The following is a 13,508-nucleotide window of genomic DNA, read 5'->3' on the forward strand; positions in this document are numbered from 1 at the left end:
CACAGTTCGCAGCCTCCCCTTCACGTCGAGAGGTCACCCCCCTCTTCACCTTGGTTTTCACCCCCCCGGCTGATCCCTTCTCCCAGCGCAGCCGGGCTCGGGCAGGACTCCCCAGCCCCCCCAGGTGCGGGTTCCTCCCCGCCCGGCACCGCAGGCCCCCGGGAGGCTCCAGCCGCCGCACAGACACCCACACATCTGCAGAGAAAATTCCCCTCGAGTCCCCCATGAGGCCAAATTTCTCCGTCTGCTCCACTTCCCTTCCTCTTAATCACGCACTCCACCTCGAAGGTGTTTTTCCAAATGAGTAATCCGCAGGCTGCTGCAATCAGGATGGGATCTCTCCTTCACAGCAGCATTAGCATATGACTATTTAAAACCTCCCGGGGTGGCTCTGCAGCACTTCCCGGAGATCAGAGTTGAGGAAAACAGGCACTCCTGGCTTCCCCCCTCACCAAGGGCTCTAGTTGAAGAGCAAGATACAAGGAATGATTCATCCAGATCTTCCTGCATTTGCTTGTAAGTTAGTGCTTTACCAACACCGTGTGAGGAGAGCACAGTCAAGTTATTCTGACATTCACAGAAAGTTTGAATGACACTCAATATTTCTGGAAGGTTCCTCTTCCTCAGGAGGACTCATCTCCTGGCCTTGTCAGAGCAGACTCCCTGCAGTGGAAGCCCTTCAATGTTTATTTTTGCTGCCAATGCCTCAGATTAATAAAGAGTTTGATGATTTTTAAAATGTGAAAGAAGGTTGTGCTCATGCAGGAGATGTTAAGTGATACCTGCCCAGCCAGGACCTTCTTCCACAGCCTGCTGCTGCCTTTTGGGCTGCTCCTCCCACTGTACATCACACCCAGCTGTCACCTCAGGACCAGTCTAGATCAGTTCTGCACTCAGTAACTACAGGTGTCTTGTTTTCCCATTGAAACTACATATAATTACCACAGAGGTGTATTTTTCTGTGACCCAGAGAGATGCACTTCACTCCTGGGCAGTCAACAATTTTTCAAAAAGAACAGTGCAACATGTTACCCCTCAAACCACCCCAGGTTGCAGGGCATGGGATGTCTCAAGTCTTCTCAGGGGACTTTTGGTCCATGCTTCCTCAGCCAGGGACCAGCTGACAAGACATGAAACATGGGTGTGGATACTCAACTGTTCTAGTATTTTCCCCAGGAAAAAAGCCAGGAGCCAATCCCTGGAATACACTGAATGAAAAGCTCATTAAGAGAAAACACAACTCACACGTTCATGGAAGGGTTTCAAAATTTAATAAGTTGACACAGTGAACAATTCAAGAATCTTTAAAACGTGAGAGTTAAGAAACAAAGTTTAGGTCACATATCTAGAAAAAAGACATTTATTGTATTACAAAGAGATAAACCCAAAAACGTTTGCTCTGGTAAAAACCCATCAGTGTTGGTCCCTGCTTGAGGTGGGAATGCTGTAACAGAACTTCTTAAAAAGGAGCACCTGGAGTGATGTGATCAGTTTTGAACTGCTCACACTGTAGTTTCTTCTCACAGCAGCCTGACATGTTGCTCTACAGTAAACAAGTCAAGAAGAGTCCAGCCCAGTGGTACAGTCAGGAGAGTCTTCTGCAGGCAGAGCTCAGAGCCTCCCGTGAGCAAAGCAGTTTGACCTGTGCTCACCTTCCTTCTCCTAGTGAGAGGGAACCACTTATGCCACAAAGCAAAACTGTCATGATGCTCCCAACAGTGTCACAGGAACAGGGAAAACCAAAATACATTCTAAGGAAGAGTCTTTCAAGCTAAGCATCACTTTTTACTCCAACCAAAAAGAGATTCTAGTGGCAGAGGAAGAGTCAAGCCACCAGATCAGGCTGACAGTGTCCCCTCACTGCAGGACTGACGTGTGCCACCTCCAGCAAGTGCCCCAGGACAGCACGTGTGGGAAAGAAGCAAAAACACGATTTCAGGCTCCTCCGTCACTGGCCAGAACTTCAGGCAGAGCTTTTGCACCCACTGTCAGCCCTGACTCTGCAGGTGCCTATCCAGGAACTGGGAATAGCAGTCCAGGGAGCAGAAGTAGCAGATGATGGGTGCTTCTGTACCGCCCATGTTATCCACCAGGACCACGGTGTGAGCCACGTGATGGAGATTCATGGTCACTGTGATCTGGATGAAGCTGCTCAGACAGGCCCTCCCGCACTGGCAGGTTTTAGCCACTTCCAGATCTTCACAAAGGTGAGAGGGAAGGAGATGACAACCATAAGGGATTCTGTTGAACAAGAGCAGCAAGTGTGAATGCACTCCAGAATTAAACCCCTGCCACACGCACAGTGACACACCACCTGCACCGCTTGGCAGAAACACCTTCTGAGATCATCAAGGTAAATCTGAAGCTTTGCCACTTAGAGCTGAACTGGTTAGGAATTGGCACTTTTCACAACAGTCACTAAAAACACGCAACCATGTTATTGACTCCCAAGTGCCAAGGGCCTGAACTCCTGAAGACACTGGAGGAAAACCAGGGAGTTCACACAAAGTGTAACAGCCTGTGTCACAGCAATAGAGAATTAACAGGATTAGAAAGATTACGAATCATGAGACAACTGGGCACATACCTGCTCTTCCCTCACACTAGCCAGGAAGATCACGGGATTTCCCCCTGGCCTGACAAAGCACCTACAATTGACTCCTCACTCTCTACCACGAAGCAGCAATTGTAGTGTAAAAACACTAGATCCAGAGAAAACAGGAGATCAAACGAGCCTTTTTACAGCAGTGCTACATTGCAGGCAGTAAGTTAAGGTTCCCTTGATACATTGCTCTTTTTGTCCCTCGTGTCAACAATGACATCCAGAGACAAGAACCAGAACTGCTTCTTTTTAAATTCACAGCAGAGTGGTGTTGTGTTTGGGGTACAAAACACCTGATTTCCCTGAAATATTTTGTTGATACACCCAGTGTGGGTATGGCCAGTGCCCAGCTGTCACCCCACTCACAGAACAGGGCTCGCTGACTCACCTCCTGACTACACCTACACATTCCCACTTCTCTCTCCACACCATCATTCACATAGCTAAGGCTCCTGTGGGATTTTTTTTTTTTCACCACCTCAATCTCAGAACACCCTTTTTTTCCTGGTCAGGAAAAGCATAATCACAGCTCTGGTACTTGCCCAGAATGCCACTATGAAGACTGACTGATTTCCAAACATTTGCTTTCACATCTTCCCTCCTCCTGTTTCCTTCCTTTCTCAAGGTTTCTACAGCCCCATCACCACTCCTGTTTCTCATTCCTTGTTAACTCCCACCTCCAGTGAATGTCAGACAATATCTGTTGCCCACTTGTTAGGCTTCTTAAAAATTGTTCTTTTCCATTTAAGAGAATCAGGACCACTCTGACCAATCCTGTCCCCTCATCATCACAGACCCACAGGCAAGGGACTGTTTCCATTGTCCTGTGTCTCACAGGGACTCCTGGAGCAGAAAGCCCTTTGAGTTCTGTGTGGTGCCATTTTCCTGGAGCCTGCTGCAGATCAGGCAGGGATTGGATTGCTGACAGGGTAACTTTAGGTGCTCCAGTAGCAAAACTGAGCACCAAAATCTGACCACTGTTGAGGTATTAGATACTCTAGAAAAAAAAACACCAAACAACAAAACATGCCTCAACAGTATTTATATCAAAAGCACTGCAATTTCTATAAAGTTAGGAGACACGTGGAGTTTAATTACTCTAACAATATCAGCAAGGTCAGAAGTGGATGAGATTTGAAGCAGAACACTTGGCTACTCAGCTCAATTCCAGGGTGTGCCCTGCATGCCTGTGGACACCTTCAGCACAGCTTTATGGGGCACTCCTCACCCCCAAGGCAGGAACGGGCACAAAAGGTAGATTAGGAACACTGCAAGCCTGTCTCTCTCCCCTCTTCTGTGCCCCTGACTCTTTCCCATCTTTCCACCCAGAGCAGGGTGGGAGTAGCAGCAGCTGGTGCTGCAAGGATCACAGGCAGAGCCATGGGAGCAGCGTCGGGGGAGGGGACAAAGCTGAAGATAAACAGCAGCCTGGCAAGGATGTTGTTGTCTTGGTGAAATGATAATTGTAAAATTACCTCAGAACTGGGCTCCTCACTCCAACAGCAGAGGAAATTAACAACTCAAGGAACAGCTAAGGCAGGGAGCAGCCTGCAGGGGGTAATGCCAAGTCCAGTGTCCCCTCAGAAGCCACCTCGTGGTATTTTCTACCATTACTCAGCTGATACAAGATTCTCCCTAAAGCAGAGGCAGCCCAATTCATGCCCCTAACTAGGAGCTACAGGGCAGAAGGCAACCTTTTGTCAACACACAAACAACCTTTTGTTCTCACACGGGAAGGGACAGCTAATGGGGGCTTCCATGTGAACACAAGATGAAGGGCAACCATGTTTGAAAGCCATTTCCAAACTAGAGCCCAACACAAAATACCATCTGTGCCACAAAAGCCACTGTAACGTAGGCTCCTTGTGGTTCAGGGTTGTAGAACTTCTCTCTTTTCCCATGGTCGGGCAAGAACATTCTCTTACAGTGCACCCATTTTGGGGATAACAACCTTTCAACCTACAGCTTCTTTAAATGCTTGCAAGTCCTCAATTTGCTGTGTTATCCTGTGCGACAAAGGGATGATTTTACAACTGAATTTCAAAGCTTTAACTTTAGGATTTTTAACAGGTGAAGAGCAATAGCCACTGACAGGGAGAAAAAAAAAAAAAAATCAAGTCAGGGAAGTTAAGACTCAACAGGCTTGAAACAGAGTAGATGCATATGCACCCCTCATGCTGTTCTTACCTGTAATTTATGGTGGCTCTTGCAGCACACTCTAATAAAGTCAGTGGTATTTTCAGTTGTACGTTGGGAACAAGTGGATTAGGCTGCTCAAAAGGATTTCCAAAGAGATCCAAGTTCTCAAGACAGAGTTTCCTAAAATCACTGGGCAGGAAAGGAAGTTTGTTTCTTGCTGCTGACAGAAAGCGTAGATGATCCAACTGGCCAATCTTGAAAGGCAACCTGATCATCTCGTTGTCATCCAGCTTTAAACTGACGAGTTCCCGCAGCTGGCAAAACTGAATGGGAAGTGCTTTAATTTTGTTCTGGCTGAGGTCCAAGGACTGAAGAGATTTCTGAAGGGTGGAGTTGCACAGAGCCCCACTGAAGGACTCCAGGTGATTGTCGTGCAGATTGAGCTCCTGCAGACAGACCAGGTCCCCGATGGTGGCAGGCAGCTGCTTGATGTGGTTGTGACTCAGGTCCAGTTTTCGAAGCTTCTTCAAGCAAAGCACCCGCGTGTCGATCCGAGCAAGTTTGCAGTAGGAGGCCTGGAGGTGTTCCAGGGAGTAAGGGAAGTTTTTGGTCAGGGGATAGTCCCTTCTGGAAGTGATGATCATTTTGCTCTTCGGTTTTTCAACTTCTGAGGTCTTGGCTGGTACCAGCGCTGAGAGCGGGAGGGCTCCTGCGTCGGCCCCTTGGTGAGCCAGTCTCACGGCTGAAAGGAAAGTCTTTAACTTGCTGGCATTTGCCTGGGGGAGGAAACACGGATGGGGAATTAAAAGTTCATTATTCTTCTGCTCGTCTGTACTAAGGCTTTTCTGAACTATTTTGCACCCGTATCAGGAGATGCAGCTCAGCATGGCAATGAAATGGGAGAGGGAAACAGCTCAGCTTATGAGGTTGACGTGCTGTTTACAGTATTTAAGGACAGCTGGCATGTGATTTGAATGAGAAGTCCCGACCCTTCTGAATAATCTAGATCAAACAAACAGTTCCATTACTCAAAAAAGGGGAACAAAGCACTGAATTCACAGCTGAAAATAAAGTACAGGAAAAAAAGCCCGGTGCACCTGATCCTCCTGACCTGCGACTCGATACAGGGGTGGTTTATAAAAGCACCCGTGGGGAAACCAGGGATCGAAAACCTGAAACAATCATTCCTAAAAGTTAGGAGGAAGTAAAAGGATGGAAGCTGAGGTTAGATTTAACATAAAGGAAGGGGGAAAGCTCCAAGGCAAGTTAAGTGCTTCGGGTCACACACAGCTCTTTTTGGTTGTGCCAGCATCAAACAAGAGGATAATTATTTGCAGTCCTTCTGCAAACAACTGTCCAATTTTGCTTTAGGTGGGATATAATATAATGGCAGTAAGGACAGAGAGTCAAATTAAAGGATCATCAGATGACCAGCGTTTCAAAGCAAGGTCTAGAATGCTGTGATACAGTTGTTGTACTGATAGAATTATCTTTTAAGAGTAACAGGGTGACCAAATGTTTCTCTTTAAATTTCCAGCAAGTCTCTACCCAAGCTGACCCGCAGCTGACAGACATTCAGCTGTAAAGTGAATTCTAAAATTTTAAAAAGCATGATGCATCCAGACAGGTAAAGTAATTTCTCGTTGCAGGAAAGAGCAAACGTGGAGTTGTGGCACAGCTCAGAGTCCAGAGGTTTGCACTCTGGTCCCAGCCCTAACTTGCCCAAGCCTAGCGACACCCATTTCTGCACCCAAAAGATAACTTTGCTCCTAAATGTCTTTGTTTACCCCAAATTCTAGAGAGTCCAGATGTAGCTTACACAATGTGCCACGAGCACCTAAGACAAGAGAGCAACAATCTGGGCAACTTCTGGGTGCTGCTGTGGTATAAAGACAAGGAGGGTCAAAGACAGTGCAGAGCTAACCCCACACCTGGTCTCCTTCATCACCCCTTGCACTTCTGGTCTCTTTACCTCCCGACATGGTGTCCTCCAGAGATGGGCCAGTGGCACACCACAAACCTCTGTTATCCAAGACCACCAGTGTTCATGATCTCAACCAATCTAACTAAAACATTTAGCTGCAGGACTCCCCCTAATTACAGGCAAGTTTCTCACATCTCCAAGGGTAATAAATAGCTAACTAAATTTGGAAGTAAGGAGAAAAAGTCCTCCAGATCTGTGAAGACCAAGTAAAATAAATAACTGTACATTGAACTGAGTTACAGGCAACATTTCATTGATCTCAAAGCAACAGATAGCTGTTTTGTGGAGCCAAAAGCTCTAGGTTGTTAAGATTAAGTTTACACTGTTCATGTTACTTCAAATTAAGAGCACTCTGGGTTCTGAATCCTCAAGACAAATCTCCTCCACAATACCTTAGTAAAGGCAATGTAGTATCTGTAAAACTTGTTGATGAGAAACCTTGACTATCCTGAGAAAAACACCAAGACACAACTAAGACAAAAAAAGCACAGAATAAGCTGGAAGGGCTCAGGACCCAATTTCCTGCCCTTTTCTCACATAAAAGATGCCAGGAAAAGAGGTTAATCTGTGTGAATGCCTCACAAGTCCCATGTTTCAGAGCTCAGTGAAGGATGGCAAGGCAATGGGAGGTTACATGGCTTTCAGGCCTTGCATGCAATGCTGCAGGCACAGGCTTGCTGAAGGAAAAAAAACACCCAACCCCACAGTGACTTTGTTATTTTTGCTCCAGGGCTGAATGCTCCAGACTGATGTTTCTCAGTTTAATTTCTGATGTGGCTGAATGGCACCCTCTGGCAGAGGACAACGGGTGGGGTTTTGCATGGCAGCAGCACACAGCTGGTACAGTCAGACCTGGAAATCTCTTTTCTACAAAGCCCATCTTTCAGAATTCAGAAGCCTTTTTCATAGTGAAATTATGAAAGACCAGCAGAAACACTTTGGAAAAACTATCAATAATTTTAAATGGAGTTTCAGGGTTTGGAGCATTTAAGAGGAATATGGTGTAGCTTTGGAAGAATTTAGTGGATTTGCTCCTGGAGTTTGAGAGCAGGAGGGCGTGTGAGGATCTGGCCTCCTCAGAGCAGCTCTGGTCATTGTTCTCCTTCATTAGATTTGGTCGAGACTTTTTTTTTTTCAGTCTAGCAACACTGAGGACTATCTTCTCACACAGAACACAACAGATGCAGTTCTTAACAAAACTACTACCCACACTGTAACAAGGTCTGTCACACAGTTACCCTACAGGCCCTACGAGTGGTCTGGATCAGCTCTTGCAGCACAAAGACACAGCACTTTCCTCTCTGATTCTGGATGATTCCTCTTACAGCAGGCCTGCTTTTGTACCTTTGTTCTGAGAGAAAACTTGGACTTCTCAGCCTTCAGCAGAAATATGCAGAGTAAAGGATGCAGAACAAAGAGTCACTCTCTTTGTGCACGGGTTTTGACTTTGCAAGACACAGAGCACATTTGCTTCTGACAAGAAAAACTTCATTTAACTGTATCTGGACACACCCTGCTTCTTTTCTACTTAACCCTGTAAGGTGAACTGCTCTCTTCACCAAGTCCAGGCTGCTTTCCTCACCACCACAGCCTTCACACAAAGTGTCTTCAGATCACACTCATCCTGTAAAATCTTGGGCTACTGTAACTATATTCAGACTTATACTCAGTCTTATCCCCCATAAAATAAGCACTTTTTCTTTCTTCCTGGGTCCTATTTTGTTTTCTCTTCAGTAAGTCACTGTCCCAAGCACAGAGTCATTCACCTTGTTCCTCCAGCCTGTCCTGAGCTCCACTCCACTCTGGCAGGGCTGTTGTCCTGCCTGTTGCAGCTGCACTTTAAACACACCCTGTGCACTCCTCCTCAGATGTGTCCCTTTGCCAAAACACTCTGCTCTGGAAGGAGTGAGCTTCACTGCTCCTGGTAACAGCTGCTCAGCCTGACACCACTCAATTATTAAAGGATTTCCCTCAGGCCAAAGAATCATCATTGCAACAGAAAGTCAAAGTGGTTTTCCAAGGGAAAAAAAATAAATGGTATGATCTGCTTTTAATTACACATGCTAACTCCAAGGTTTTAGAAAAGCTGCCCTGCTTTCCTCTTTTACACAGCTACAAAAGATTATGGGAACAGACACAGAAAAAAAAAAATACCTCAACAGCATAAAAACTGAATGCTCATATGTGGAATTTTGGGCGAGTTTAGCATTATTAAGAACACTTCACAGCTTCCAAATACCCTGTGAACTGTAAATGACTACACAGCTGAGTCCTACTAAGCATGAAGGTGAGATGGTGCCCTTCCTGCTGATCCATAAAGTGGGTCTCCAGCTTTGAAACCCATGGCAGGCACACTGATTACCCACCAAGGCATAAAGATTTCCCGGTTTTTAGTTAGCAAGACTATAAGAAATTACCCATTTGATAGAACTAATGGCCAAAGAGTAAGAGAGAAGAAAACAACCTGGTTGCTTTTTAAATAAAAGGTGAAGAATTACAGGAGTAAACGGCCTTTTCTGCTCCTGCTGTTCCTTCAGAGGGATCAGAAGAAGGGGCAGTCAGAAGCCAGCCCAGCAAAGAAGCGGGGTTCAGCCTTCCGGGCGCAAAATAAGCGAGCCCCTCGGTGTTTCCGTGTGACCCGCAGCCTGTCGAGAGCCTTCCAGCTTGCCTCCCCTCTGCCAAAGCCCCGACGAGACGGCCGGGAGGAGGCTCAGGGCCGGCGGCCCCGCCGGGACCGACCCCGAGCAGCCGCCCCGCGGGGCCGGGGCTCCCCGCACCCACCTTGCTGAGGCAGACGTCCACGGCGGGCTCCCGCAGCCGCACGGTGGCCTTGCCCTCCTCCACGAACCGGGTGAAGAACCGCTCGATGTTCTCCTGCACCTGCGGGGCACAGCGGGCGCTTAACAGCCGGGCCAGGGGGCCCGGACCTCCCTCCCTCCCTCCCTCCCCTCCTCCCGCTTTCCCGCCATCCCCACCTTATAACGAGCACCGACCCGGTCCCGCGCCGTGCACACCATCAGGTAGATCCCGCCGCCCTGCGCCCGTCCGGGCGGGCGGCCGAGCGAGAGGAGCGCCCTGGTGCCGCGGCCGCGGCCCCGCAGCCCGCAGGTGGGCAGGAGCCGGCTGACCACCTCCACCTCGCACTGCAGCCGCATCGCCGGCCCCGCACGGCCCCGCACGGCCCCGCACCGCGCCGGGCGGGCGGGCGGGCGGGCAGCGCGGCCCCGCCCCGGGGCCTCCCGCGCTCCGCCGCGCACAGGCGCGCCCGCAGCGCTGCCTGGCCCCTCCGGCTGCCCGCCCGGCCCGGCCGGCAGCGGGGCAGGGGAGCGGAGAGAAGCGGAGAGAAGCGGAGGAGCGGGGCGGGAAGGGAGGGAGGGAGGGGGGGAAGCGGCACCGGCGGCACCGGCAGCGCGGGCAGCCCGAGCGCGGCGCCCTGAGCGCGGCGCTGCGCCACAGCGCCCCCCGGAGGCGGCGGCGGGACCGGCTGGGCTGGGCTGGGGGGGCGCGGGGGAACCGAGGGGGGAACCGAGGGGGGAACCGAGGGGGGATGGCGGGTGCGGGGGGACCTGGAGTCACAGAGTGCTGAGGTTGGGAAGGGGTCTCCGGAGTCAGCTGGTTCAACGTCGCTTGGCAAAAGCGCGCCCGAGGGAAGAGGGCTCAGCGTCGTGTCCGGCGCCGTCTGAAAAGTGTCCGGTGTTGGAGAATCCATCGCTGCCCTGGGGTGATTCCCATGGCTGGTTGTTCTCCTGTGTCCACCTGGAATCTCCCCGGGAGTGAGCTGAGGGGGTGGCAAGTGTGAGGGGACACGGGGGAGCTGAGGGGACAGCAGGTGTGAGGGGACATGGAATTGCTGAGGGGACAGCAGGTGTGAGGGGACACGGAGTTGCTGAGGGGACAGCAGGTGTGAGGGGACACGGAGGGAGTTGAGGCAATGTGTGTGAGGGGGCATGGAAGGAGCTGAGGGGACGGCAGGTGTGTGATGGAAGGGCTGAGGGGGCACAGGGCAGCAGCCCTGTGGTGCTGGTCCCTGGAGGCCCCTGGGCACAGCGAGCAGGGGGTGACACTGGGTGCAGCTCAGGAGCCCAGGCCGGGGTGAGGAGCCCGGACAGGTGGGTCGCCTTGCTTTGGTGGTGAGATGTGGCTGCTGACCAGGGCGAGTGGCTCTGTGCTGCGTGCCCAGCGCTGCAGGCAAATAATCTGGGCAATTGCTACAACTGTGTGGTGTAACAGAGGAATTAAAAGCTGACAATAAATCCTTCTATGTGCTCATTTGCAGAGGTGCTCCCTTTGAAGTTCTGGCCAGCACTGAGGCAGCAGGAATGACTGCTAGTGACAGAGCATCCCCTCAGCGATGGCCTCCTGTCCACAGAGTGGCAGGGCTGGGCTAGTGGAAGTTTGGTTTTTGTAGAGCCGGGACAGGTTGGGAATCTCTGTTCTCCCTTTCAGCACCTGAGAAGAGTCACTTTAAGCTTAGGTGTCATAGGAACTGGGCTAATACTATGGAATTCCACAGAATTCCTAGCTCGAAGGTGTAAGGCAAGTGGTCTCTTTTCCCACGTAACAAGTGTAGGACAGCATTAAATGGGCTCAAGTTGTGCCAGGGGAGGTTCAGATTGGATCTTGGGAACAATTTCTTCCCCCAAGGGCTGTCAGGCCCTGGCCCAGGCTGCCCAGGGCAGGGGGGGAGTCCCCATCCCTGGAGGGGTTTCCAAGCCCTGTAGATGTGGTGCTGAGGGACATGGGGCAGGGGTGGCCTTGGCAGGGCTGGGGGAATGGTTGGGCTGGATGATCTGAAAGGTCTTTTCCAACCCAAATGTCCCTACGATTCCGGGAGGCCAGCCCGGGCTGCTCCCTGGGACACGCGGGGTGAGGACGGGGCTGTCGCGGGCACTGCGGGCAGCTCCCTCGCCTGGTCCCCTGCCCAGCGTGAATGCCTTGATCAGAATGAGGGGAAAAACAAACAAATCGGTGAATCCTTTGAGTGTCGACTTTCCACAGTGACTTATTTTTCGTTTTTAAGACCCAGATTTAGACTTTAATACTCGCTCTGTAACGAAGTCTGGGCTCGGCGCATGCGCAGGCCGCGCGGGGGCCAGCGGCGTCCGGCAGGGGGCGGTGCGGGGCGCGTCCGGCAGGGGCGGTGCGGGGCGCGTCCGGCAGGAGGCGGTAGCGGGCGGGGGTGCGTGGGGCGGGGGTCTGGGGCGGCGGGTCCGGGCGGTGCGTGTGCGATGCGGGGGGTGTCGGGGGTGGGGGGCGAGGGGGTGCGGGTGCGGAGGGCGGTGTCGGGGCGGTGCGTGTGCGGTAGCGGGGGTGCGTGAGGCGAAGGGGTCGGGGGCGCGCGGCGGGCAAAAGGGGCGCGCGCGGGTGTGGGCAAAAGGAGCCCGCGTCTCTCTGTGTTGCCCAGGCTACGCTGCAGGGGCTATTCACAGGCGCGATCCCGCTACTGACCGGCACGGGAGCTTTGACCTGCTCCGTCTCCGACCTGGGCCGGTTCACCCCTCCTTAGTCAACCTGGTGCGGCCCGGCTCCCCGGGGCTCACCATATTGATGCCGGCCTTAGCGCGGACGCCCGCTCGGCACAGCCACTGCAGCCCAGAACTCCTGGGCTCAAGCGATCCGGCGGGCTCAGCCTCCCGGCAGCTGGGACTACAGGCGCGCGCCACCGCGCCCGGCGCTGCTCAGCCCGCCCCGCCGCCTCTCCTGCCTCTGCCCCGCCCTGACGTCACGGCGCGGGGCACGCCGGGAGGGCTGCAGCCGCGCAGGCGCCGCCGCCATCTTCCTCTGGCCGCCGGGCGCGCCGCAGCAGCCGCCGCAGCCTCTTCATCGTCATGGGGCACCAGCAGCTCTACTGGAGCCACCCCAGGAAGTTCGGGCAGGGCTCCCGCTCCTGGTCAGTGCCGCCCGCACCTCTGGGCCGCGGCGGCCGCTTCGCTTTGTCTCTTTTTTTCTCCCCTTAACCGGCCTCCCTCTTGTTCTCCCCCCCCCCAGCCGCGTGTGCTCCAACCGCCACGGCCTCATCCGCAAGTACGGGCTGAACATGTGCCGGCAGTGCTTCCGCCAGTACGCCAAGGACATCGGCTTCATCAAGGTAAGCCCCGCCGCGGGGCCGTGCGGGAGGGAGGGCGGGCTGCGGGTGCCGGTTCCCGCTGACCCTTCCCGCCTTTCCCCCCCTCTCTTGCAGCTGGACTGAGCGCCGGGAGGATGAGGCCGTCTCCGGGCTCCCCCGGGGCCTCCCCGACACCTCCGCCAGCGCTCGACAACGCCTTTGATGAATAAATAGTTCTCCCTGCCGAAACGACGTGTGCGCGTTTGCCTTTTGTCGGGGTGTTAGCGGTGCGGGGAGCTGCGCCTCAGGCGTCCCCGCGTGCTGGGGGGGGCTGGGGAAAGCTGCGTGTGGCACCTGGAGCCCTTGGCAGCCCTCGGGCCGGGCCCACGTGTGCTGGAGCCCGGCAGTGACGCCCGGCACAGCCCCGGCCTCCGGAGGAGGGGCATGCGGTTGCAGCCATGCGGCCCTTCCGCTGGGGAGCTTCCCAGCCGCTTCAGGTTCTTGTATGTCGAGTCCGAAGAGGCAAAAAAAACCCCCGCTTGTTAGGTGTGCCAGAGGCCCGGAGCTGGGTCTTGTTTCTTCTAAAAAGGTGAAGTGTCTTCGTGCCCTCCTGATCTCAGGTGGGTGTTGGAGCATCCCGTGCTGCTGAGCATGAGTTCCATTTACTGATTCAGGTTTGGACGATTCCTGAAGCTGCAAGTCGTGGAATCATGAAGTCTTTTCCAACCTTCATAGGA

At 52.8% G+C, this 13,508-nt stretch overlaps 2 protein-coding genes across 2 annotated transcripts; one reads left to right on the plus strand and one right to left on the minus strand.

Annotated features, from left to right (window-relative positions):
- Nucleotides 1–1,252: 1,252 nt before the first annotated feature.
- Nucleotides 1,253–9,923, minus strand: LRR1 (leucine rich repeat protein 1). Its single transcript, XM_051621879.1, has 4 exons — nucleotides 9,701–9,923; nucleotides 9,507–9,605; nucleotides 4,790–5,517; nucleotides 1,253–2,241 (listed from the first exon to the last, which is right to left on the minus strand). The coding sequence occupies exons 1-4, from the start codon at nucleotides 9,878–9,880 to the stop codon at nucleotides 1,989–1,991; spliced, it is 1,260 nt and encodes a 419-aa protein (XP_051477839.1). The 5' UTR covers nucleotides 9,881–9,923; the 3' UTR covers nucleotides 1,253–1,988.
- A 2,552-nt stretch (nucleotides 9,924–12,475) lies between these two features.
- RPS29 (ribosomal protein S29) lies at nucleotides 12,476–13,020 on the plus strand. Its single transcript, XM_051621318.1, has 3 exons — nucleotides 12,476–12,615; nucleotides 12,714–12,813; nucleotides 12,907–13,020. Exons 1-3 carry the CDS (start codon nucleotides 12,554–12,556, stop codon nucleotides 12,913–12,915), a joined length of 171 nt encoding a protein of 56 aa, XP_051477278.1. The 5' UTR covers nucleotides 12,476–12,553; the 3' UTR covers nucleotides 12,916–13,020.
- The last annotated feature ends 488 nt before the right edge of the window (nucleotides 13,021–13,508 follow it).

This window comes from Apus apus, chromosome 5, assembly GCF_020740795.1.
Source record: "Apus apus isolate bApuApu2 chromosome 5, bApuApu2.pri.cur, whole genome shotgun sequence".
In the NCBI taxonomy this organism is placed as follows: domain Eukaryota; kingdom Metazoa; phylum Chordata; class Aves; order Apodiformes; family Apodidae; genus Apus; species Apus apus.

What these genes read in the sequence shown, in the direction of transcription:
- LRR1 (XM_051621879.1), bottom strand. Translation starts at nt 9,880, where the DNA reads ATGCGGCTGCAGTGCGAGGTGGAGGTGGTCAGCCGGCTCCTGCCCACC. An exon ending in TGGACGTCTGCCTCAGCAAG is followed by an intron (nt 5,518 to 9,506) that starts GTGGGTGCGGGG and finishes TTCCTCCCCCAG; the next exon opens with GCAAATGCCAGCAAGTTAAA. An exon ending in AGAGCCACCATAAATTACAG is followed by an intron (nt 2,242 to 4,789) that starts GTAAGAACAGCA and finishes CTTGTTCAACAG; the next exon opens with AATCCCTTATGGTTGTCATC.
- RPS29 (XM_051621318.1), top strand. Translation starts at nt 12,554, where the DNA reads ATGGGGCACCAGCAGCTCTACTGGAGCCACCCCAGGAAGTTCGGGCAG. An exon ending in GGGCAGGGCTCCCGCTCCTG is followed by an intron (nt 12,616 to 12,713) that starts GTCAGTGCCGCC and finishes CCCCCCCCCCAG; the next exon opens with CCGCGTGTGCTCCAACCGCC.